Here is a 23904-nt window from a genome sequence, read left to right as displayed (position 1 = left end):
ATTGAACTTGTTTTCATGAAGCGCATGTAAACCATGGAAGCCAGTGAATGAAAGCTGAAGGTACCGTTGGGGATGTTATGGTATATTAGTCATTTCACTTCTTTATTCACAAAAACAACTGAGGGGCTTTCAGGACTGAAGTGCTCTAGTACACGAAAACTGAAGTCCCCTAAAATGGTACCTATTTCCAAGAACCCTGAGCATGTACGAACTGCTCAAAGCAGGAAGGTAGAGCACAAGGAATGCATTTTCTTTCCATTTCCCAAGGTCTGTTCGTGGCCATTATGGCGAATATGGACGAGAAGCAACTTTTCTCCTCTCCATCCTTGTCTAGGCAGCCTGTGTTCTTTAGTGGAGATGCCAGGTATGACGTAAATTGTTCTTCACTCATTGTCCTCAAGCCATGTTTCTACACAGGGATGTTAGTCTGAAAACCATCTTAGGAAACAACAGCAGCAGACCTTCAATTAGAAGTGTTTTTCAATGGGTATGCTTGAAAAATGAGGGTGGATGGGTTTGTAGTATGGCTAGTTTAACTACAGATCCTGATCTTTTTTCAGTTACTTCTACCTTTGATTGGAGTCTGTTATAACTATTTGTTTTAATATCTTAGGGCTGTTAATTCCAGATTTTCTGATGATATAAAAGTGTATTTCTTTTTTACGGATTTCAGAAGTATGGCCTGCTAATGTTATTGCAACCTGCTTGTCTTGAGTTACAGGACACATAAATAGAGCAAAATGTTTTCAGTGAAAATGCTTCGTATCTGTTGTGCTTAGTGATTAACAGAAACAAACTGAGCAAGAGGTGTTTGCTCCTTGATTCTTCCAGAGAATTTCCAAACAATTTCTATGTGTCCTAGTGTAACAAATAGTTTAACTGTTTTGTCTGGTGTGCATTTTTCTGGTGTATGTCTTGAACATTATCTATTAATCCCCTGCCTATTTTAATATTAATAGATCCTGAAGTCTCTCCAAAGCATATTTGTCCTTGCTTTTCTTCGCTTTGTTTTGAGGCTAACAAGGGGTCCTTCAGAGTCAGCACTTGAGAAATATTCAGAAGGTACTGAAATGCTTCTTTTACAAGTCAAATGCAGAGTCTTTGCCTCTGTACTTGACCGTGATGACCTAGGATAGTACCGAGAGAGCCTTTGTCCTGCTGCAGTTTGTGCTACCTCTTAGGCAGTGTTTAAACCAGGTCCCTTGACACACGCTTAAAGAATATGGATATTAATTGTGTGTTGCTGGAAAACTCAAGCTACTTCTTGGCTATGTAAACTACACTTGCTGCTCCAACTGGATAACATACTTTTCTTTGTCCTCAGTGGCATGTAGATTTTGCTTTGAAACAGCTGTTCACTTTCTCCAAAAAGTGAGCAAGAGTGGTCTTCCAGTGTAGTGCAACCTCCTATTCACCGCCACCCAAACTCAGTATTTAGGGTGAAATCTTGACCTCATTGACATGAAGACACTTCCCCTCCCTCACCTGTAATAAGCACTTCTAGATCCTTATGCGTTAGGTGCTGCAAAGTGCAAAGTGGTCTTGATTGATATGTATAATTTCGTAGCAAACAGCCTGAATGTTTATTGTTAGTATTTCTCTCTTGAGGCTAACCATGTCCGATTGTGCGGCGTTGGGTTTCCTTGCATGTTTCCTCGGTTGCCATGTAGATGCACTGGTTTCTAATAGCTCTTCATCTCTTCTTCCTGACATACTCACCTGCTTATGAATTAATATATATCAATGTGGTTTTGCAGAACTTTAGAGAATATGATGGCACATGACAGAACGATGTATTACTGAGTTCAAAGGTGAGTTTATTCACAAATGAGGAACGTAGTTATAAACTGTGTAGCGACTTCAGGGCTGAATCTTGCAGATACTTGCACAAGTAAACAGTGTATGAGAGTAATCTCACTTAAATGAATCTGTTCTCAGGATCAGGACTTAAGCTGTTGACGTTAATTTGAAACAATGAAGATTTGTGTAACCGAAGTGGCTTTCTAATTAAAAATAAATAAGAAAACTTAATGTTCACGTGCTTTAATTGCAGTATTATGTTGCCTTAAGAGATCTCGGAAATTGGTATAGAGAACTTGTTTGTTTCTTAAATCTGGAAGGGTTTTTTTAACTTAGTATCAGTAGGATTGATGTGATTGTGATAATTCTGACATTGTCAAACTAGTATTAATTGCTTTCTTAATTTTTTTTTTCCTTTGAATTGAATACTGCCAAGAGGAGGCAGATTGGCAGTCCTTTGCAATTCCCACCCTCTGTCTGTAGATGGTACGAGGCAGTGGCAGGGCCAAGTGGCGCACTGTCGGAGCTCTGGGCTGTTCAGCAAGGACTGTCCTTAGGCGAGGGACCTGCTAGCTGTTTCACACTCACCATCCCTGATGAACAGTTAACAGTGTGCTAAACTGGTACTGGGTTTTATGATGTGAGTTTCTGGTGTGGGTAGAAATCAAATCAATTTGTTCCCAGCGTTGGTTATGGGACAGAACTCTTACTCGTGAGCTGGCCTGTGTTGCACCTGGCGTCCAAGAGGGAAAGGGGTCTCGTGTTGCCTTTCCTCTGGGGTGGCATCATTTGAATCAACCAAACCTGTAATGGAGGAGTGGGAAGCTAATTTTTCATGAGATTACTTGGTGATGTTTTGAGTCTTCTGTAACTTGTGTTGGAATTGTTTTTAGTCCAATACCTGTGAATATAATTTGTGTATACTCTTATCTTTCTTTCTTCTTTCCGTGGCTGACAAATAAAAATATGTAGAAACTATGTGATGACATTTTTAAGGGACTGATTTGGTTTTACACGCTATGGAGCTTAGTTTTTGATTTAGCGGCCCAAGGTCAACTTCACACATGCCTACAGAAGGACACCCTCAGCTGCGGTTGGGAGGTCAGAGTAATTTTAGAGAAAAGTGTTTTTCTTGCCTGTTTTGTTACAAAGCAGTTTAAAATCTTCTGTGGAAACATGCATTTGAGTGTTTCCATGTCCATCTCCCTCCTCCCCCAAGACTTTTATTAATATCTCAAGCATAATTTATTGTTTAAGTTGGTTCTAGAATGATAGATAAATGCAATTGCTTCTGTATTGTTGTACTCTGAATTTTCAGGTACATTTAATCTGACCTGGCTTGTATTGGATTTCCAGGTACATTTTAAGACTTTAAAATTTTTAATGTCTTTCATAAATATGTTTTATGCCTGCCAGATATGGGTCTTTATGAAATGCTTGTTGTCACAAGAAATTCTAGTTTTCATTCTGAAGTTACCTTTCAGTGACTCTTGTGGCACAAGACTTGATTTGTCTTTAGAAAGATAAAATCACGTTAGCATAGCTGAACTTCACAATTCTTGATTTTGCTGTCATGCCAAGGACTTGATATCAAAATATTTACAAAGACAGCAGTTGTATAAAAAATAAAACTGTACTTGATTTAAGCGTAAAAATTGAAACATCGGAATTTTATTGCTGATTGTAAATCTGAAGATGTCTCTTTCTTCAAAATAATGGAGCTGCAAAGGCATTTGTGGGAGACTGGCTTCTTGAAAACCTAGTCACTACAGAAATTACTCTAGGTCCATCGTTTCTGCAAGTATTTTTTCTACATTATTCCTTTATCTATGCAGATAAGCTCCCTGGTTTCTGTAGGCTTGTAGCTTGAGGTGGGGCTGGGGGGGGCGGGGGGGGGGAAGTGAGGGGGTGCAGGTGGGAATGTGTACCCTAAAGTATTTTGGGATAAAACTTAATGTTCTCTTTTGTATTCTGATAAAATTGGGTTAATCTAGTGACTCTTGGTTTAGTCTCTCTTTTTAACTAGTGTTCATCGCTCCTTTCTCAGAACATTGAGGTAAGAAAAGTTCAGGCGTCTTACCTAGAAACTGCTGGTTCTGAATAACTGCCTAAAATAGAGTCTTTGGCAAGAACCTCAGATTCTCCTTTTCTCACTTTCATAGAGGGATCCAGAAATGGTTATATTTTAAGAGCTTTAAGTTGAAACAATTACAAATTAAACTTATTTGGTGACTGACAACTTGACCATTTGGAAATATGAAATCATATTTTAAAAAATAAGCTTTGTTTCATGATCTCCAAATTCTTGGTTTTGAGGGAACATGCAGATTTATAAGCAGGGAAGGTGTTACCATTGGCAAAACATTAAGAGCTGAATTACAGAGTTTTGGTGCCATCCGTATAGTATGAATGTTTCAAATGTTGCTAAAATTCAGCTAAATTATTTGCAAAACTTTTTGTTATGTAAGTGTGTGGGGTTTTTTCTTTGGTTTTATAGCCCTTACTGTTGATCAAGACTTAATTTGTTGATTTAATAATACATCAGTTTAATATATCAATGCAAGTAACAGAAAGGGAGTATTTAACCCCTTCAGTCATCGTCGTTACTGTGGTAGCAGCAGCAGAGCTCTGCAGCACTTCAGACTGCTGCTTTGCAGAACTACGGGATCTAGAGGGACCAAATTCAGTGAGATGCTGAAGGCAGGGATTGAGCTACATATTTTGGCCATGCTGACGCTTCCTCAAGTGAATAGAGATGAAGCCTACAATTTTAGCCACTTCCTAATACTTCCATGGAGTGTGACATTTCCTTTAATGTTCGGTATTATTAAGGATTGCCTCCAATTCATCCTTGCTGCTTGGAGTTTCTGATTTCCTGATGTGGAAGCAGCAGAAGCTCCTACAGCTGCTTAGAACAAAAAGTGAATTATTGGGGATGTCTGAAACTGGTATCCGATTGTTCTGGGTATGTCAGCATGGTCTGTCACCACACATTGGGGTTTTTTGAAGCATAAGAGCACCTTTTTGCGTTTGTGGGTTTTGCTTTTTTTCCCTGCTATATAAATCTCCCTAAAGTTAAAGTTTCTTGGATTATTCTTGACATCTGAGGTATCTATTATAAAATAACACCCAAGGCTTCTACCTTGAAATTTCTTCAGTTTTCCATAAAGTTTTATGTGCGTTCATAACTTATTCAAGAAAATGAAAAAGCAAAGTTTCTTAACAAGCAATTCCGGAGCAGGAAAATGCCTGGAGACCCAGCTTGCTTGACTCGTTAACTTTATTAAGTAATAAATGAGACTCCAGATGGTCAGAATTTTGCTAGAACTGAGATAATTTTCTTTCAGATGAAGAATTTATTTTAAAACTTCAGATGAGAAGAAATCTGTGTTGTACTTTCTTGCTGCTTACCATTTGCCACGATAGGATACTTACAGGAGCTGAGTTGTTAAGTAGCTCAAAAATGCAGAATCTGTCAGTACGTACTGCATAATATTTGACAGTTGCTGTCTGTAGAATATGAAGCAACTAGTTGCAGTAACAGCAGTATAATGAAGATATATGGCTCTAGGACGCAGGCTTATGTGAGAGAACAATTTGTAGTAAGGGATCAGCTTCTCATTTTAGAGTTCCTGCCTTTTTTTTAGGCTGTTGTAGGTTCATTCAGTACTGAAATTTGTTACTTTCAGTGGAAAGAGAAGTCTTGCAGTAGACAGTTTTTAAATGAAGTCAGGCATACAAAATATGTCAGACATGCTTAATAGGAAAGATTAAACTTCTTTTATTGTCAGATTAATTTATATTCATCATCCTACTCCGAGGCTGGTTTTACTTTAAGCTTTTGTACCATCTCTTCTAGTAGTTAAGAGGAAAATTAAGTGAGTCTAGTAAATAATGCCTGCTGTGTTCTAAGACCATCAGCCATTCAGAAAACTTGTTACAGCAATCTGCAAACCCTTCTCCATCTAGTGACTTGGATAATTTTTTTATGTCTTTGACCCAAACTATCCCCCTAGTCCAAAGGCAACAGGCATGTCACTTTGCTTCTACTAGTGTGCAGCTGGGAGATGGGATTTGAAAGTTGTAAAATGATTTTCCTTCTTGATCTGACACTGTGGATTCTTTTCTTGAAATTAAAAAATGAGCAGGCACCTGTAATACGCTGATTTAAAAGACTTTTTTTCAGAAGAAAGCTTCGGTTCTGCCAGGTTTCAAGGTCAGGTGTTGACTGTGTTTTGGTATTGGAAAGCTCTCAAAGGACAGCTTCATTAAAATTTCCTTGTGGTTATGGAAAGCGATGCCAGCTTGCACTGCTGTGAGATGTTGGTTGTTAAAGTGTAGGAGCCGTCCGAGCAGACTTGAGGTTGTCGGGGGTGCGCGTGGCTTCCCCTGTGCTTTCTGCGAGCGCTGCCCTGGCCTCTTCACGTTGCTCTTTATGCCTATGTTAATAAATCTCTTTGTAGACATAAGAATACTGGATATAATCCTTGAGGCTCTGGGGGACCAACACTTAAGGCACAGTCAGCTTTGTATTCAGGTAAAGGCACCCGGGTTTTTGTGTGTGCAAGTCACGGCTGTGCGGTACTAAAGGGGTACTAAGGTTTTACCACCAGGGAAACGCTGTTCGTCCTCCTTTATGTTCAGATGTGGGTACCCGTCTGAGTAAATGGGTGTCCGTTGTGGGAATGATGCAGTGTGCTTGAAAACTGCCTGCTGCAGTACGCGCTAAGTAAAATGGCCACATCCTGTACACTACAGTGTACAAGTTTACCGGCTTTACAAAATATTTCACAAATAGCTGTTTGATGGAGGAAGAAGTTGGAGTTATGCTTTGTTCTGGTATATTTAAATATGTTTTGTCTTGCTGTTAGTCTGTGCACTTAATGCTGGAGAACGCCGGCTTTCTAAACATAGTGTTTTACAACAAGAGAACTGAAGTTTCTAGATTTTTAATGAGACATGAAAGTATTTTATCAAGATGCTTGATACACAATGGTCAGTGCCTAAGTATATAATTAATCTCTAACTTGTTGTTTCTTAATAAACAGTTGAACAGTTGGGTAAAACATGCAAAAAGCTCATCTTGGGCAGGTCCCTGTAGATGTAATTTCATTCGGTTAAAGGGTGAAGTCAATTCTGCAGATGGCACGGTCGTACCACAGCTCTTTGCATAAGCTAACTGCGTTTAATTAGCTTCTGTGTAGTTTATCTCTGTTCTTAATGACAAATTGACTTGAATTCCCAGAAGCTGGAAGTCAAAAGGTGTGAGCATAGAGGTGCTTGACCTCATGGCATTATTTTTTCTTGCATTTCTTTAAGGGATATCGACTGTGAGCTTGCTGGTGTTTTCTGATGGTTCTCCACGTTGTCTGTGTGTCTAGGACACAAGTACGTGCTGCAGGGTGGTTTGAAGAAAAGGTGCTCCTGAGGGGATAAAAAATAAATTAAACCACCCAAGATTTGCCACGCTGTTTGGATTAATGTTTAATTTGGAATCTTGTTAGTTCTTATACAGTTTTCTATTTGTATGTGAATAATATGAATATTTAAAGTGTCCTTTTTGTTCTTTTCTGGAATAAATGCACTCATTTGGCAGAGGCCCTTTAGATAACCAAAGGGGAAAAAAGAAAAAGAAAACCCCCAGAAATTTTGTCTAAGGGATAGTTTCATCTTTGTTTTGGCATTTGGCATTTAATCATGCATTGTAGCCGTGCAAACTCAGGGCACTGTTAAAAATGAAACTAGTTGACTTTTAAACTGATGATACAAAATACCTTAAGTATGGCCAAGTAGCAAAGTAACTGGCTTCCTACTGTTTTCCTGCATTGGTTTTGAAATGAAAAAAACAGAGACTAGTATGGCATGTAGTACATTAAAGTAATACAACCCTGTTGGTATTCAAAGCTAGTCACTTGCAAAGAGCAGGTTATAATTAATCTACTTTGCCTAAGTGGATGATGGCTTTGCTGTTCGCAGTTACTTTAGTTTACAGAAAAACAGGGTTTGTTTGTAGGGAAATATGATTAGAGAATGATAGACTAGGTTTAAAAAGTACCACAATGTTCTGAAGAGGCCGTAATTTAATGTAACAAAGCTGTTTCTAGAATTGGATGTATGTGTGACGCTTGACACGTGCATGCAGCCAGGTCAGTGCCGCCAGGTAGGATTTTCCCTTTGGGTGTTTCTGCCTTCATGTGCTTGGGCTCAGGAACAATCGTTTTGAGATAACGGACCATTTTCTTCTTGATTAGTCCAGTTAAACACCTAAAAAAATTAAGTTCTTGCTGGGTTTTGTAACTGGAAAACTCTGCCTTGCAACCATATTTTTGCTTCTGTTTTACCACAGTCGTTTAAAAACAAAAAAGCCAAAAAATCTTCAGATTCCTGGATCCCTGACTTCCCTGTGCCAGAGTTTTTTTTTTTTGTTTGCACCCTTTCTGCAAATAGAAGTCAATCGCAGGGCTCTAGGGTTTACCGCGCTGTTTGATCCCTTAGGACCGAGCTCGCCGGCCAGATACCAAGGCAGCAGCTGAGGAGCCACTCCGAGCCTGTGGGCTCATTGCCGCAGAGGAGGAGTGACCCGGGGTGCGAGCCTGAAACAGCTCGGCTCACCCGCTCTCGCAGGCTGCCACCTCCTGAGCCTGAGCTCTGCTGCACCAGCAAGCCCGTCCTCTAGTGATTGGGGAATTTCGGGCTGCTTTAAAAAGGGAGAATCCTGGTTCTTTCCCACGTACTTGTTGAAGTCACAGTTAATGGCGGACAGTCAGGCGGGGTGGGGGTTTGGGGTGTCCCCCTCTCAGGTGTGTGTCTGGGCTCTTCCAGGTACTTACTGCTCTGCTGTGATTATTTAACACAGTTTGCTGGCTGGCAAAAGGAATCCTCCCTGCCTGTGGAGATGAGACTTTTATCCAAAACATAATGTAAAGGGAAAGCTGAGCTGCCAAAATGAGGAGAGGAAAATATTGTAAGTAGTCAAATCCTGATGACTCCACAGAGGTTACTTATTTCATGTATAGCACAGACAATGAAGTATTTATTACCAGATAAATTTGGGATCAAGCCCTGTAACCTTTTCATCCTTTTAGGATGCAACGTCTTTTTGTAGGGTGCAATGGCCCTTTGAGAAGGGTTAAAGGAGGTGATACTTCCAAAGGCATAATTTCCTCCATTTTTTTTTTCTCCCCATTTGCCTTCAGATTATATTTTGCCACAGTCCAGTATACGGAGCGGGCTCTTGCGTTTGTGTGAAAGGCAAAACTGCATTACTTAACTTCCAAGCTGGCAGTTCACTGTTTCTCATTGAAAGAAGGATGGATGCTGTTGGAGGGAATATCTGAAAAGGGATGGAGGTACCACGTGTGAGAGAACTCTGTGAACCGAAGGTGGGTATTGGCCCAACCACAAACTGGCCATGACTAACTGCTGGGGTAGGGGGATTCAAGCCTTTTATTTGAGGAATGGATTTCAGCATGGGAGCCGCCTGCGTGCAGCTGTGAGGCGGTGGCCTTGATTTCCGTTTGGATTAGAAATGCTGATGCCGCCCTTCCCTGCACGAACCAGGAAAGGGCTTTCTCTTCAGAAAGAGAAGGGCAGAATATATCTGTGTGCGTGTACTTGGGGAACTCGTGTTGTATTTTGAGAGGGGGAAAAAAATCTCTTCAAAATACAATCAGGAGTTCTTAAGATAGCCTGCTGCCCGAAAGGGTCTCTACACAAGAGGCGAAGCCCTAGGTCCATTTTCTGTTCCATTTTCAGGTCTGTTTTAGGAGGAGGCCAGGGGTCTGCTGCACCAGGCTCAAGTGCAACTGCTGCTTGATTATATGCTATCATGTAGGACTTTTGGTTTTTTCCCTATGGCAGCTTATTATTACCTGCTTTTTACAAGCAAATTTGATGTAGTGTCAAACTTCTCCTTCCTGCTGAGCTGCCAGGCCCTGTGTTGACTCAGGGGACCTTCTTGTTCCCCAGGGGGTTTGCCCTCAGCCCAAAAATGAACCCCCTCTGACCTTGGGCTGGGCTGTACATGGTGAGATCCCAGCTTCCAGGGCACGCGCTCATGGAGACGCAGCACCGTGGAGCTACCGAGAGACTTCTGTCGGCCAAAACTGTTCCCCTAAGGCTTTGGAGTGGGAAAGGAAGGATTGCAGTTGAGGAAGCAAAGCCACGAGCCGAGGGGAATTTAAACAGCTTCACCTTGTTCAGCGAGGGCTTTGGAGTGGGGAAGGAGGTGTGGGATCTGCACTGATGCTGGGCTGTAGGGCTGGCTTAGTTTTATTTTGGGGGAGGGAAGGTGAAAGTGAATCGCAGCAGTTTGTGCAGGATGACTTTGGGCGTAAAAGGGAAAGCTCAGCAGACAAGGAGAGGAGCGGCAGCGCTCAGGAGAGATCAGCGTGGGTAATGCTGGGGCTTATTACAGCCATATCCTCCTTGAGAAGAGGTCCTAGCTCTGGGCCCGCCTGCTTGGGAAGGCAGGGTTCCTCTTCATGCAAAAGCATCTGTTTTCTTGTGGCTTTATCTGAAATGCCCGTTTCCTGTTGTTAACTTTGTCCAACTTCCACCTATCAGCGCTGCTTTGTGCTATTCTAAATGTTTTCCTTCTTTTGAAAATTCCATCCCTACAGTATTTGGAAATAACTTCTAATATACACAAAAAATTCTAATCTGTTTTTCTAAATGTTTATCTATCTTGAGCCTTGTGAGTTAAGTCACCCCTGCAAGTGAGCTTACACAATGTTATATTTCATGCCTAAATGATGGAAGGATTTAAAACAAAGGAAACACTGCAGATGTACTGTGCAAATGCTGGCTCAAGAGCTCTGCCCCGTACTGCAGAAAATCACCTCTGCTTCTGCACCCACGTTTCAAACCTTCTCCTGTTTTACATAAACTCACATGAACTCACAGCAGAGACTTTCTGACTGCTTCCAGTCATGCTCTTTGCTAGTGTTTTCAGGGTTTCTATGGTGCAATGAAATCCCAGCTGAAAAATTAAAAATGCTTTTCAGTTCAGACTACTGGATATAAAATTTGTTCCAAACTTAACTCAGTGCTTGCTTGCAGTAGAGGCAGACGCTCCCACAGGGTGCTGCAGCTCTTGCTTTGTGTCTCCTTGCCTGGGTGGGCCCGGCTCAGCGGTGGCTCATGTTGTCCCTGGGTTTAGATCAGGCCCTTGTGAAGGAGAGCCCCCGGCGTCCCTTCCCGGAGCACTGTCGGCCGCACAAGCGTATGTGTGTGCAAAACCAGCACCTTCCAGGCAGTCGGACTGTGGGAGGCGTCAGCCAGAGGTGGTTCCTCTCCGCGGGGCTGTGAGGCAGCTCAGTGGGAAGAGAAGCAGGACCACAGCCGGGCTGACTTTCCTGGTCCTGGGAGTGTACGAGGGTGTCTTGTATCTCCCAAGGGATGCAAGACACTGCTCCAAACAGCCCCAAATCAGTCTGAAGTAATAAAGCTTGTATTAGCAGGGAGCATTTTGGTGTGGACTGTGCATCTTTAAATGCTTTCTCTCCCATGCCAAATGGCTTTGAAATCTGTTCCCATTCTGCAGTTAAAAATACCTTCACTGGAAAGTCCGAAGTCCCTGCCTGCTGGTTCAGCTTCTCCCTGCCTGAGGCAGGGCTACCAATAAATAAATAATGTAAAAGAATTTTTTTTTCTACAGCTGGTGCAGCGATAATTTCTTTCTTACAGAAAAGACAAAAGGGGAAGAGCACAGCAGGAACACTCAGGCATCAGACTGACTTAGCTGGAGGAAGAGTCAAGGCCAGAGTCAGGAGTTGTCCCTGTGGCTAATGTTTGCTGCTGCATAAACCTGGCACAGCTGCAAGCCATCCTGGCACACTCAGGAGCATCACAGCTGCTGCTCCTGCTGCTGGGGATGGTTTTCAGAAGCAGAACCAGGATGGTTACAAAAGCACTGCCTCTTTCTTCCATCTAGAAGTAGGAATTAAAACAGCAGCTCCCGATTCCGTTGCGCTGGGGTGGAGGGGAAGGGAGGCCACCAACTTGCTAGTGCCTAACACTGCGCCTTGTCAGCTGAGGCAGCCTGTCCCTGCCTCTGCAGAGAGCAATCCAAGTGAAGGGGAGGTGAGGGGTCATGCTGTGGGAGCAGAGAGCAGCAGGATTTTGGGCAGGTTGCAGAGGCTGCTCTGGTGGCATTTGTGGGGGCGCAAGGATGGATGCTTTGTACTGGGGTATAAAGGACAGAGGTAACAAGTGCTGTGCTATCAGTGGAGCTTTACGTTAGGTGTTGGGTTTGTGTGTTCAGAGGCGCTGTAAAATGACGGTGAGAGGCAGCAGTATCTGTTGTACACTGTTTATTTTTCATGTGGAGCTTGGCTGATAAATAGGACTTAAAGCAACACTCATGAAAAATAAAACCCAACCATGACTCAGAAGTGCAAAATTGCCCTCCCCGTGTCCAGAGACAATGAGGTTCTGGTTTGCCAGAGACAGCATGTGGATATTGGTGTCTGTACCAGCAGGGCAAAGGCTTCAGCTTATTGATACCCTAAATACAAAAGGACGCCTGGTACAGCATATGGCTTTGTCACTGGGTAGCCACCTGTGACTCTGAGGAACAGCTTCTCTTAAGAAGTCGTCACTGGTGAGTTTTTCTCCAGTTCCTGTTTACAAGGTGAGGTGCTGTCTTCCATTCAAACCGCTGAACAAGGGCTGCTGAACAGTAAGCATGATGTTGTTTAGTTTAATAAAAAAACAAATGGTAAAAGCCAGGAACAACAAAAACCTACCCACCTCCATTGCATTTGGACATGGCTCATCGTGTAAACAGCACCAGTAGAGAGCAGACGGTTCCTGTGGTGGTGGAGTGGTTTGTGATGGGAAGACTTAAGACTTGCAAAGGATCAGAAAAACTAACAAGTGCATCCCAGGTATGAAATTACAGTAACAGGTTGCCTAAGGCTGAGAAAGGTCTGAATTGCATCGTCCCATGGGGCGCACAGCTGGCGGCAGCTGAGCTCGCTCTGGCTCTCCCCTGGCACTTACTAGCGAAAGCGGCGGTTCGCTCTGTTCCCCGCTCATCTCTCTTTGCAGCTCTGTGAAAAGGGAACTAGGTTGACTCCAGAGGACAAAGTATGCCACGGGATATTATGTACTCAGTCTTGTGGTAGTCAGAGTCTGGCAAAGTGTTCCCTAAGGAAAATCGGTCACCCCGTAGTGGGGGAGGGATGAAAGCTGCAGGGAATGAACAGAGCGTGGGGCTAATCTGGTGCCTGGTATGAGAGTCTGTACCTACCCGCCTGCAAGAGTATCTGGAAGGGAAGGAGTGAAGGGAGTTTACCTACTAGGTCACTCGGCGAGGTAAGGATGGTGGCCTGCTGGGGCCTGCTGCCAGAGGTACTACTACCCATCTGCTCAAGCGCTCGGGCGTCTTGTTCCTTCTCACTTTGCTGTTCCAAGAGCTGCTCAGAGCCCTCCATCTCCTGGGGGTGTTTCCTGCACGGGGAACCAGCAAAGTGCTGACCGGTGCTGCCTGATGGGTCTGCACCTCCAGGGAGCAGTGGCACAGCGGCGACTTTGCTGCTGCAATCCCCTGCCCAGGCTGCCCAGGGTCTGTACCCGGCGTGCCGTCGCTGGGACGGGCAGGCGGCAGCACCCTTTACCTCGCTGGCCGGGCACCAAAGTTGGTGGCGATCTGGGGAACCTCCAGTGTGCCCGTGCACGTGGCCTGGGAGCAAAATTGCAGCCCTACCACAGTGATGCAGGCTGGGTGTTTCTGGGTTGTGGGGCAGGGCAGCCTTGGGGGCTGGGGGTACCCCACACTCAGAAACCCTGCAAGTCTGTGGCCACCTCACCAGGTGCCAGCTGCGTGACTGAACGGGGGATCCAGATGTCAGGCAGGTCTTGCTTTGCCAAGCCTGAAGGAGATCAGCTAGCACATCGAGGAGGGAAAGCTTCGCTCGTGCTACCATTTCTGTGGTTCCGGACAGGTGCCTAATCCTGTTTTAAAGGTTTCCATTGCTTTTTTCCAACTTTTTCTCTGCGTTGGGGCAGAGGATTGGCCTCGGGACCCCTGCGGGGGCTGGGTGTCTGTGAACACATCTTGTTTAGAGTTAGATGAGAAATTTGTTTAACCAGCTGAGTAGCATGTGAGGACAACAGCACTGTTGTGCTCATCCTTTGGCGACACATAGCAGGGAGCAGCAGGGTTTCCTAGGAGACCACATCCCAAGGCCTTGGGATCCCACGTGTGTGTTTTAGATAGTTTGAAGATGTTGGTGATTTTTACTGGTGAATTCTATTTCCTACAACACCACATTCCAGCTAGGGCCATCTTTTCATTTACTTTCTTGCCGCCAAAGTGCAAAACCAGGGAGCAGAACAGAAGTTATCTGGTAGCTGTTCAGGCACTAGGAACACAGAGCGATTCGATAGAGCAAATACAGCCTGACTTTACATACACCCTGGACAGAGGCTTGGTCAACAAGCAGCATTCAATAGCTTGAATATATTAAATGGATTTCCACCAACTCAGATGGAGAGCTCTCCATTTCACTGGCGTGGTTTGGGGTCTGGGGCAGATTTCATTCAAAAAGAAAAAAAGTAAAATTTTATTTCCTGTTTCTGAATGTATTCACTGCAGTGATGCCATTTCTTCACGTGCCAGAAGAGCTCAAGGTTAGCAGGGGCCAATACAACCGCATCTTCTTCATCCATGGGCTGCAGCCATCGTGTGCCAGTGTGCTGGGTCCAGATGGGAGCCAGCCGGGCTCCTCCTGCCAGCCCCACTTGGTGCAGAGTTCCTTGCCAAGCCGGCCTGGTCACAGCAGCCATAAGCAGCAACGCAGGGGCAGGAACTTGCACAGAGGCGTACGTGTTTTCTGTCAGTCCCTGGTACCATGTCTGGCAAGCGCTGCCGGCCGAGCCTCCAGGCACCGCAAGGGAGTGGGGATGGGATAAGCTCTTCCTGAGATCTTCCTTACTGTGCTCCAGTTTGTTTTCAGCATCTTCTCCCAGAGCACGTTCCCTGCTGTCAGAGATACCCCAGATGTTCCTCACACTTCTCCCCATCCAGCGGTTGAGTTCATAGTTTGTTCTTCTGTCTCATGGTTAAAAAAATATATATTTTACTTTTCATCCTCGTCTCCCTCGCTCATGCTGCTGAGGGAGGCAGAGGCAGCTTTTGGAGAAGAGGGAGGGGAGGCTTTATTGAAGACCCAGGGTGGAGATGGAGAACGGGATGGAGAGCGGCCTCGTGTGGGGCTGCTGTTTGGGCTCTGCCGGGGAGAAAAAGCCTGGAGCATTCGGCCACTTCGTTCCTGGAACATCTGCTTCTGCAAAAGCAAAGTGAAAAGATGCCCTTTGAGTAAAGCACAGAGGAGAAAGTATGTCTGTGGGCAAGCAAGGGCTTCTGCTCTGAGGCATGGCCCGTTCAGCCCATGGTCAGCCTTTGCCTCTTCTGCTGCGCTCGTAACAACCCGTTTTTTACATGCCAAGGTTTTCTCTTAGATCGGACACCCCCAGTGTGCGAATACTGTGTGTGTTGTCCTAAGCCAGCCAGGGGGAACTCCCTTTGGATTTTTTGTATATGTTTATCACACTCTGTCTCAAAAAGTCAGTTTTCTGCCTGAACTCCCAATGTTCCTTGTTCCCAGGACCTTTTCCTTTTAGCATGACCACTCATCTCCTGAGCTTCCTGGCTGGCCCAGCCTTTTTTTTCCTCCTGTCCCCCCTGAAGGGAGGCAGCCCAGTGCCAGCCAAATACTGGCAGCCATTTCTCCAGCTCCCTGGAGTAGGCACCACCCAAACCCTTGAATTGCTGGTGGGAATGTCAGAATTCAGGTGTCTGTTGAAAAAAAGAAACAGGTGGAGGCTCTATGTTCTGCTTTGGGCTTTATTGTCATTTTTGCTTTGTAAAGCTGAGAGGAGGCCTGCCAGAACTGGTGGGGTGGAAGAGACCACCTTTTCAGTCAAGCAATCTGCCACACTAAGGCAAATGCTGCTACTTGTTAGTGCCTACGTGGCCTTGCATTAGGCTGCAGGGCTGGGTTACAGGAGATCTGGCGTCTACTGTGTGACTGCTGTGGGCTTCATGTGGAAAATGCCAAATGCGAGTGCCTCGCTGCCCCTCCTGCGGGTGGGGAACATGAAGTTTTAACCTTGCCCGGAGTACTGGGGGTTGGATCGTAGGCGATGCTCGGCTGGAACAGAAGAGCCAGCCCGGACAAAGTTATGTTGCCACTGACGTCTGAGAGCAAAATACTTGTGCAGAATGTATTCTGGGTTTGCCTGCCTAGGCAGCTGCAGTCTGCAGACTTTTTCAGCTTGAGCTTTTGTTTTGCTTCTCCTTCCCTTCCCCCTGCAGCAACTCTGCTCTGTAATGACCTTCCTTCCAGCCAAGGAGCGTGTGGCTGCCCGTTTTGCTCTTCCTCTCCCTCTTTGAAGCTCAGTATTTTCTGCCAGTGGAGGGGCAGATGCTAGGTTTTCCCATCAGGTTTCTGGTGTTTGCTAATCCTGGGGGTTAACAGCCGAGCACAAATACCAACTTAACGGTTCCTCAGTGAGCTCCCTCACCCAGTTTATATCTTTATTACATTGGCCTTTATTAACTCAGGTTTAGAGCCTGGATGTTGCTGCAGTGCAGAATGACAGAACAGTTCCTGCCTGGAGCCGCGCTTAGTCATCCTCTCCTGCATAAAGAGCTGTGGTGTGTAACCTACCCCTGCACTACTGCCAGGTCCAAAATACTCAAGACTCCCTAAAATCCCAATAGTTAGCAGATGGTGGTTGCTCCTGATAAACAGTGCCAGGAAGCATTTGGGTGGGGGAGGGTTTCTGCTGCTGGGAGCTGTGAAGATGTCACCAGGGCTGGCAAAGCCCCAGAGCCTGTTGAAATTTGGTGGTAGGAGTGCAACATTTCTCTTTAGATCTCAGAAAGTGGGGTTCTGTTGACTTGACTTATCCTCTCACTGAAGATAAACCCCAACAAAAACAAAACAAAACAAAAAATTGTTTGATATGTAATATCTTTTTCGTGGCCAAGCAAAACACTTTGACTCCCTCCTGTCCCTGCTACCTTACCAGCCACTTCAGAAAGCTCAGTGACACCGCAGTGCTTCAGGGAGGTGTGCTACCAGTGCTGGGGGAGTCGGAAGTGGCCCAGTGTGGCTGGTATCCCATGTCATGGGGGTACCTGACTGCACCTTGGGCCACGTGGGCCAGGGATGGAAAGGAGACTCCCCCCTTCCCGCTAAGGCCCCCAGCCAGGCAGTAGGACACCTGCTTCCCGGTCCCTGCTTCAGCAAGGAGCTTCCTGCCTGAAGAAGCTGGTGCACTCACACCTTCAGCAGGGTAAGTGCCTGGCTGGTCCAAGTGCCTCCTGCCTTAGTGCTTTAACCACCAGGTCACTGGCTAAAATCACACCTGCTGCAGGAGGAGGAGAAGGGAGGTGTAATTCACCCGCCCCCAGAATGACTCTTCCCCTCCAGCTGTGCTCTAGCAGGGTCAGTGAGTCATGCCCTTCCTAGGCAAGGGCTTCCTAACAAGGGTCCTCCTTGGACCCTTGGATGCTGAAGGACACAACTGCTAATGGCTTCTTTGAAGTGCCAGCAGGTTAGACAAGGCTGGGCAGGCTCTGGGCCTTTACCAGAGGCAGGAAAAGAATTTCAAAGCCTTGGTTCACCCAAGTTCGGGTGCACCCGAACGGTTTATGGAGATAACGTTTTGCTTTTGGCAAACTTACGACTGGGTGGAAATGTTTTGCCTATTTCTGAATTTTCTTGCCTACATGTTGATACTCCTTTGGTTTACAAAACAAGTGCCAGTTGGCATTATGGGGGACTGCTGCTTTTCAGCTGCTGATTCTTTCAAGGCCAAACTCAGGTCCAGGCTGCGGGGACACGGTGTGGACTGAATGCCGGCCCTGGCTTCCAGTCGCAACCTGTAAGATTCCTCTGAGCCTCTGTGGACATCAGCAGTGGCGCAGCTGCTTCCCAGAGCCACCATCCCCAACTCCCTCTGTATGCTGAGTCGAGGGACGCAGCCCCTTTGAAGGGACACCCCCTCTCCTCCGAGAGGGAGACGGGCACAGAAACCCTGCCCTGTGAGGCTTGCTTTCTCTCCACTGACCTGAAGTGCAGCTCCCTGCTCGTACGTGTCTGAGAGAAGGTGGAATGAACCCTGCTGCTTTCCCTGTCTGTGGAGCTGCATCTCTGCCATTAGGGCCTCTGTGCCGGGCTGCGCGGTGGTCTCCTCTCACGCCAGGACAAAAGTTTCATGCCACATTAATCGTTGTTTCTGACGCCTCTGTGACTCTCTTGCGGGAAAAAAATACATATGGGGATTGCACAGGTGGGCAAAATTGCCAATGAATTGTAGACTTCTTGACATTTGAAAACTGCCATTTTGACCTTTTTCACACACAGGCATTTTTTTGTGGGTTACATAGCCCTTACTTTTAGAAAATTGATGCTTGCATAAAGCGTATTATAATAATTATTTGTGAAATAATAATAGCATATTAATGGCATGCAAATTACTGATCTAGGAATCTAGCATGCCCATAACGATTTCTGTACTTTTAATGTCAACATTAAAAGCAACATCTAACTAACAGTGATAAGGCAAATTAACGTTAATAACAGTTTTGACACTAATAGCAAGTTATCATTATTTGAAAAGTCTTTCCTGTTGCAAGGCTCAAACTAATTTTAAAAAAGCCACAACTGCTCTTGGCTCATTGTCACCGACGCTTTTCCTACAACACTGCAAGAGTTCACTCTTATTCTTAGCAAAGGTCTCTGTGGTTGCACCAGATTTCCTACTTTGTGGTTGGGACACTAACTCAGTAAACAGGAGGCCACCTTCGCTCCCTCAAATACCTTTGCAGAACAGCTTTTTCTCTACTCAAATTTGGTAAAATATTTTATCAGCAAAGGGTTTTTAAAAATGCCATGAGTTTGCAGTGTTGAGTGGGTAATGCCAGGGAATGGGATCAAGGCTTTGAAATTCTTTTCCTCTCTCTGCACAGCCAATCTCACCCCACCTCCTGTGGGTTTCACATGCTCTGTTAGCATTTGCTTTATTTATTCAGCACCTATGGCCACAGGACCATCCCATGTGGGGAGCACTTGCCAAGCTCTGTGGAGAATAACCTGCAGATGAAGGACTCCTCGTGGATGTGGTCAATGTGGGTAAACCGGGGCTTTTCATCAGTTCCCCTCTTCCCCTCCTCAAGGAAAATGATACTGTCAATGAACAAATTGCTAAAGAAGCTATGTGTTTATATGGCTGGGACCAGTGTTGTTCAGACACGTGACAGACGTATCAGACACGTGACAGACGTAGCTGTAAGGAGATTATAAAGATGCAGTCTCTGTTCTGAAGCCTTCACAGCCTAATTTTAGGCTTTGCTCAACTGAGCGGTAATCAACACAGCAAATGATGGCAGAGAAGAGGTGGGAACTCCAGTAAGAGGGAGCTACTATCTGCTTTGGTGGCACTGAGTTGTGACGTGGGCTAATTCACCAGGGGTCTGTGAATCTTCCTGAGGGTTTGTTTATAAACAAAAACTTTGCTGAGATCCTTTCAACAGCATGTACTGTTCATGATGGGAAGTTGCTCAGGTATGGACTGATAAAAGTGACGTGAGAGAACATTACGTGTGTGTTGGCTCTTTAAAAATATTCCAGTAGTATCTGCTTCATGCTAGTCCTAAACTGTTCTTTCTGGCTTGCTGCTCTCCTCCGTGCTTGCTCACGTTTCCTCGAACCGAGCAAAAGCTTCGCTCAGAGCTTGCAACCAGAGCAGCACGTCCAAGATGATGCCTGTACTCAAGTGCCTGGCTGGGGTGTGGGCTTTCACTGGAAGACAGCTGCACAGAGAGCTTGTTGGAAAAGGACTGACTCCCAAGGGGAAGGTCTAAGAAGGTCTGTTCAAACAAATAACTTTTGCATTCACGATAAGTTTTGCTACTGGTTTCAACGTAGCAAAGGGAAGTAGTACAAGAAAATAAAGCAAGGTTTGGCAAGCTATCAGAACTGAAAGATGGGGGCCAGGACTCTTCGGGGGCTCTGAAGTATCACCAACTCACTACCTGCTCAGCGCGTGCCGTTGGTTTGAGCAGGTAAGGCCCTGGGGTTTCTCCCCTGATGGGTGGAGTTGCACCTGGGGACCTTTGGTAAGTGGGCGCTGTGGAGCCAGCACGTACTGAGGAGAGCTTCAGCAGTGCTTCAGTTCTGCCCGAGACTTCCCTGCAGTCAGTCAGGTGAGCCTGGCCACTCAACCTGTGAAGTCATTTCCTGGAACTTTAAATCAGTAGGTTTTCAAGTTAGAAAACAGACTGCTGCTGCTGCGTACAGAGCACGAAAAGAACTACTGAAAAACTTTTCAGTGTCCCTGTTTCCCTCACCACCTCCAGCATATAGTTTCTCCCTGATGTCACTGTGGTCCCACTGAGTGCTAATGGGGAGAATAGACTGTATTCGCCTGTTTGCTCACGTGTTGCTGTTATGCAGCTCTACTGAATACCGTATCACATTCAGTATCGCACCTTCACAAAAGACGTTATCCCAAAGAAATTATCACAAAGAAGCAACAGCCAGAAGTGGCAAATCCTCCTGCTGCAGTATTGGCAGGGGTGATTGGATTGGCGTTATCCCACTGTGCTGGCTTTCAAAACAAAGACTGCAGCTAAAGAATCTGCTCTTGATCTGCGTTACGGCAGATAAATAAAAACCACTCAGATTTCTTGGGATGGCAAAATACCTACCCAGGCTCCGTCTGGTCCAAACAGCTCTAAAAAGTTGCCAATAAATTCCCTGGACTTTTCTTCCCACTTCTGAATAAGGTCATGACTCTTCTCTTCCACCTTGTAAACAAATTCCTTCGATTTTTCCTCCACATTCTTAACTTTTTCTTTCATTTTGTCCACTTGGTTTTGAAAGCGGTATTTCTTCTCCTGTTTTAAAAGCATGGATGGAGATTAATATATAGGGATTTGGAAATAATTAGCTATTGACAATTGAGAAGAAGAAAAAAATTGCATTAATGTATCCTAGTACATATGGCATTGGTTAACTATTCCCACATTATTTCTATAAATGCAGATTTTACATTTGTGGAATGAAGTGCAGGAGGCACATATTGAAAAGACAGTCTTGTGACATTACTGGGTTTAATCCACTACATGATTCTTCCCATATTTTCAAACTGAATGCACTTTGAAAATTATATGAATCTTGTGAAGGATAAGAGGGAGAAATTAACAGCTCAAACTTAAGCAACAGGCAAATTTCCCTGGGTTTCCTAGCAAATGCAGCCCACTGCTGACTTGCCAGCCTGGATGATAACTTGGACTAAAATGTCTCTTTGGTTGGATTTCTGCAGAGCAGAAGGAAAACTGTCTTCACCTCCCAGCCTGGCTAGTACAGGAGCTTCTGGCTGCAAAAAAGATGCGCGTAGGCCAGCAGCTTGTGGCCAGCAGGCTTGCTAGGAAAGAGGGCAAGCTCCTAAGTCACACAGAAAAAGAGGGGGACAGAGGAGATAACGTTAGGGAGCTCTCATCGGGCCAAGCTTCTAAAGCACTTCAGGGTTAAAGGGCTTTTGTCCTGAAATGCTTCTGCGCTCCTCAACCGTCCAGTACGCACAGCTAACTAACGCTGTGCCCTTGAAGGTGTAATGGTCTCTGTAGAAGGACAGATCACTATCAGCTTTTAATTTCCTGTAAGCTTCATTTAATGGGCACTTGAATTTACTTTTAAAGCAAATACTGTTTAGTGCTGAGGTGAGATTTATTCTAGCTCATGAATCACTAGAAGAACCACAAGGCCCAACAAAATCCTCAAGGTCCAAAGAAACCGAATTCGCTTTGCACCTAATAGGTGACCAAGCCTTTCTTTAACGAGGAAACCAGAGCTTTTCTGTTTCGGTGAAATCCTGTTTGGTTTTAATTTGAAACATAAACACCCTCTGGTACAAATTAGTATTTCTGCATTTAAATTACAATAAGCTAAATAACTAAATGCCAGGAGGGACTTCAGGATACATCAGTGTCTTGAGACTGGGGGAAGCATACCTTACGCAACAGTATCTTCACCTCGGAGCCTCTAAGGGGTACATTTGAGAACCCCCAAGGCATCCAGCATGCCTTAATTTAATGGATATTTGCAATAGTGATCCTTCTGCATGGAGTACTTACAAGCAGGAATTTTTTTACAGATTTTGTAGAAGTCTGAAAAAAAAGCACGGTGAAATAAATATTTATGCCCTGTGATCTGTGATTTATCTGCCAGACTTCAAAATAAGAAACAACTAAGCAAAACCCTCATGAAATGACACAATTCAGTCCTTCGCAAGGGGGTTTCCCAGCTCCAGGGAAGGAAGGGAAGTCCTCCTGGGAGCCAGTCCAACCACAGGAAAGATTTTGGTAATGTGGGTTATCTTGAGGCCTTAAATTAAGACTTGAAGCAGACAATGAAGGAAAGTAAACTTTCATTTCTGTTAAGTGTTTACTCCTTACTGGAGGATAAGGTGCAGTTCTGTACGTGGAAGCTGAATAATTTGAGCCATCCTTTCAAATGGTGCTCTTGCCCTACCTATTGTGGCTTCTGATTTCTTCAGCATCATTTACGTACCACCTTCCTAACATGCTTCCTTGTCTTTTAAAACCATTTTAGCTTCCTCTAGTAATCTCACTGCTCAGCAGTTGGTTTTTTGTTGGGTTTTGTCCTGTTGTGTTGTAGAGAAAGTTTGGATATCAAAATCTTTGCTCTCTGTGCTGCCTTCTCACAATGGGAATAAAGAAAGAAACAGTGTCTTGGATGAGTGGCTGAGAAGCTTGCGGCAGGGGGGTGAGCTCCTTCCTAGTGTGTTATTTAGTCACCTACAGCTCAAGGTGGAAGGGGGAACAGCAGCTTTGTTACAAACACGAAAGCATAAGATGGAAATGAAGCTGCTAATTAATAGGAGCAATTAAAACTACCCTCAGCTTACCAGTTTCTTTTAAATTAAGTTCTTCCCAGCTATTTTAAAAGCAGCAGGAGGAAGATATCCTTTTTTAACCTTTACTCGACATTTGGGGTCCTATGAGAGAGTGTTTCAGAAGCAAACGTAGATCGGTGTACTTACATTTATAAAACTAACATTCAGCTCTTTGGCGGTGTATCCTCGTTGGAGGTTGCGCCGGGCATACACGTCGTAGTCCCGGACGATCCTTGTGATGATGTCCGATGTGGAGATGCCTTCAGTTCTCTGCGTTGGTACAAACATTCCTGAGCAAAGTGGGAAAAGAAAGCCCGCTGAGAAAGCACAGCAGGACCAGGCACTGCGGCAGGTAGCTGAGGATGAACACGAAAATGCCTGACCAAAGGTAAGAGACTTGCAATTCTGCCTGTCTTGTTCCTAGTTCTTTCCTGTTGTTCTTGTGTGAGCTTAGGGAAAGCACTAGGCTGCTATACCATTCACTTTTCCTTGAGTCTTCAGAAAGGCTAAAACTTGCCCTTTTCACAGCATCAGCTGTGATGTGAAAGTTATTAGGCTGGCAGGGGGTCCCCGAAAGGCTAAACCTCGCAGCTGTGGCAATTCACTGAGCAGTTCTTCCTATAAGCATAGACCTTATTTAATGTTATATAAAGGAGTGGGGGGGTTGGCTTCCATTCCCACTATTGAACAGCCATTTGCTGCTCTCCTATGTATTCCCACTCTCCCCTCCACTCCGGTGCTGCAGCATCTGACAGTCTTTGTTCTGCTGAGTAAAACAGCCCAGTCTCTGGCCTTGGCCGAAGTCAGGAAGTGCCTTCAGGTAAAAGATGCGTTACAATCACTGGAAAACACCCAGGAAGATGAAGCGTAACGGTGGTGTGAACAAACACAGATATACTGTGCGACCGAGGGTATCAGTCTCCACAGCCCCCCGGTTCACGTCCACCTGGCCACATCAGTGGCTGCATAACCACTCTCCCCGCTCCGACAGATCCATCCCTAATAAAACTGGCCATTTATTAACACTGCTTGTATTTTCCTCAACACATCTGAGGAATATATTGCTTTTTAATTGTTTCTCATCAAGACAGGATCACTCGTACTGTTAAAGGAAGTCACGAAGGCAGTAACAGCAGAGCGCTAGCACATCTTGGTTTAGTAGTTAGA

General features: G+C 45.0%; 1 protein-coding gene across 4 annotated transcripts in view; it reads right to left on the bottom strand.

Moving 5' to 3' along the window:
* Positions 1-12102: 12102 nt before the first annotated feature.
* The window catches only part of PCYT1B (phosphate cytidylyltransferase 1B, choline), a 53037-nt gene continuing 41235 nt past the window's right edge, over positions 12103-23904 (bottom strand). For 3 of the 4 annotated variants that reach the window (XM_075774857.1, XM_075774859.1, XM_075774849.1), the window contains exons 6-8: positions 22885-23027; positions 20528-20716; positions 12103-15092 (exon numbers count right to left, since the gene is read on the bottom strand). In XM_075774857.1, coding sequence (XP_075630972.1) covers positions 14886-15092; positions 20528-20716; positions 22885-23027 — 539 coding nt within the window. In that variant the 3' untranslated portion in view covers positions 12103-14885. Of the gene's footprint in view, positions 15093-15496; positions 15960-20527; positions 20717-22884; positions 23028-23904 lie in introns of those variants that run through there. The other variant, XM_075774862.1, reaches the window with a different exon arrangement.

Source organism: Balearica regulorum, chromosome 1 (genome assembly GCF_011004875.1).
Source record: "Balearica regulorum gibbericeps isolate bBalReg1 chromosome 1, bBalReg1.pri, whole genome shotgun sequence".
Taxonomy (NCBI): domain Eukaryota; kingdom Metazoa; phylum Chordata; class Aves; order Gruiformes; family Gruidae; genus Balearica; species Balearica regulorum.
This window is presented reverse-complemented; position numbering and strand designations above follow the sequence as displayed.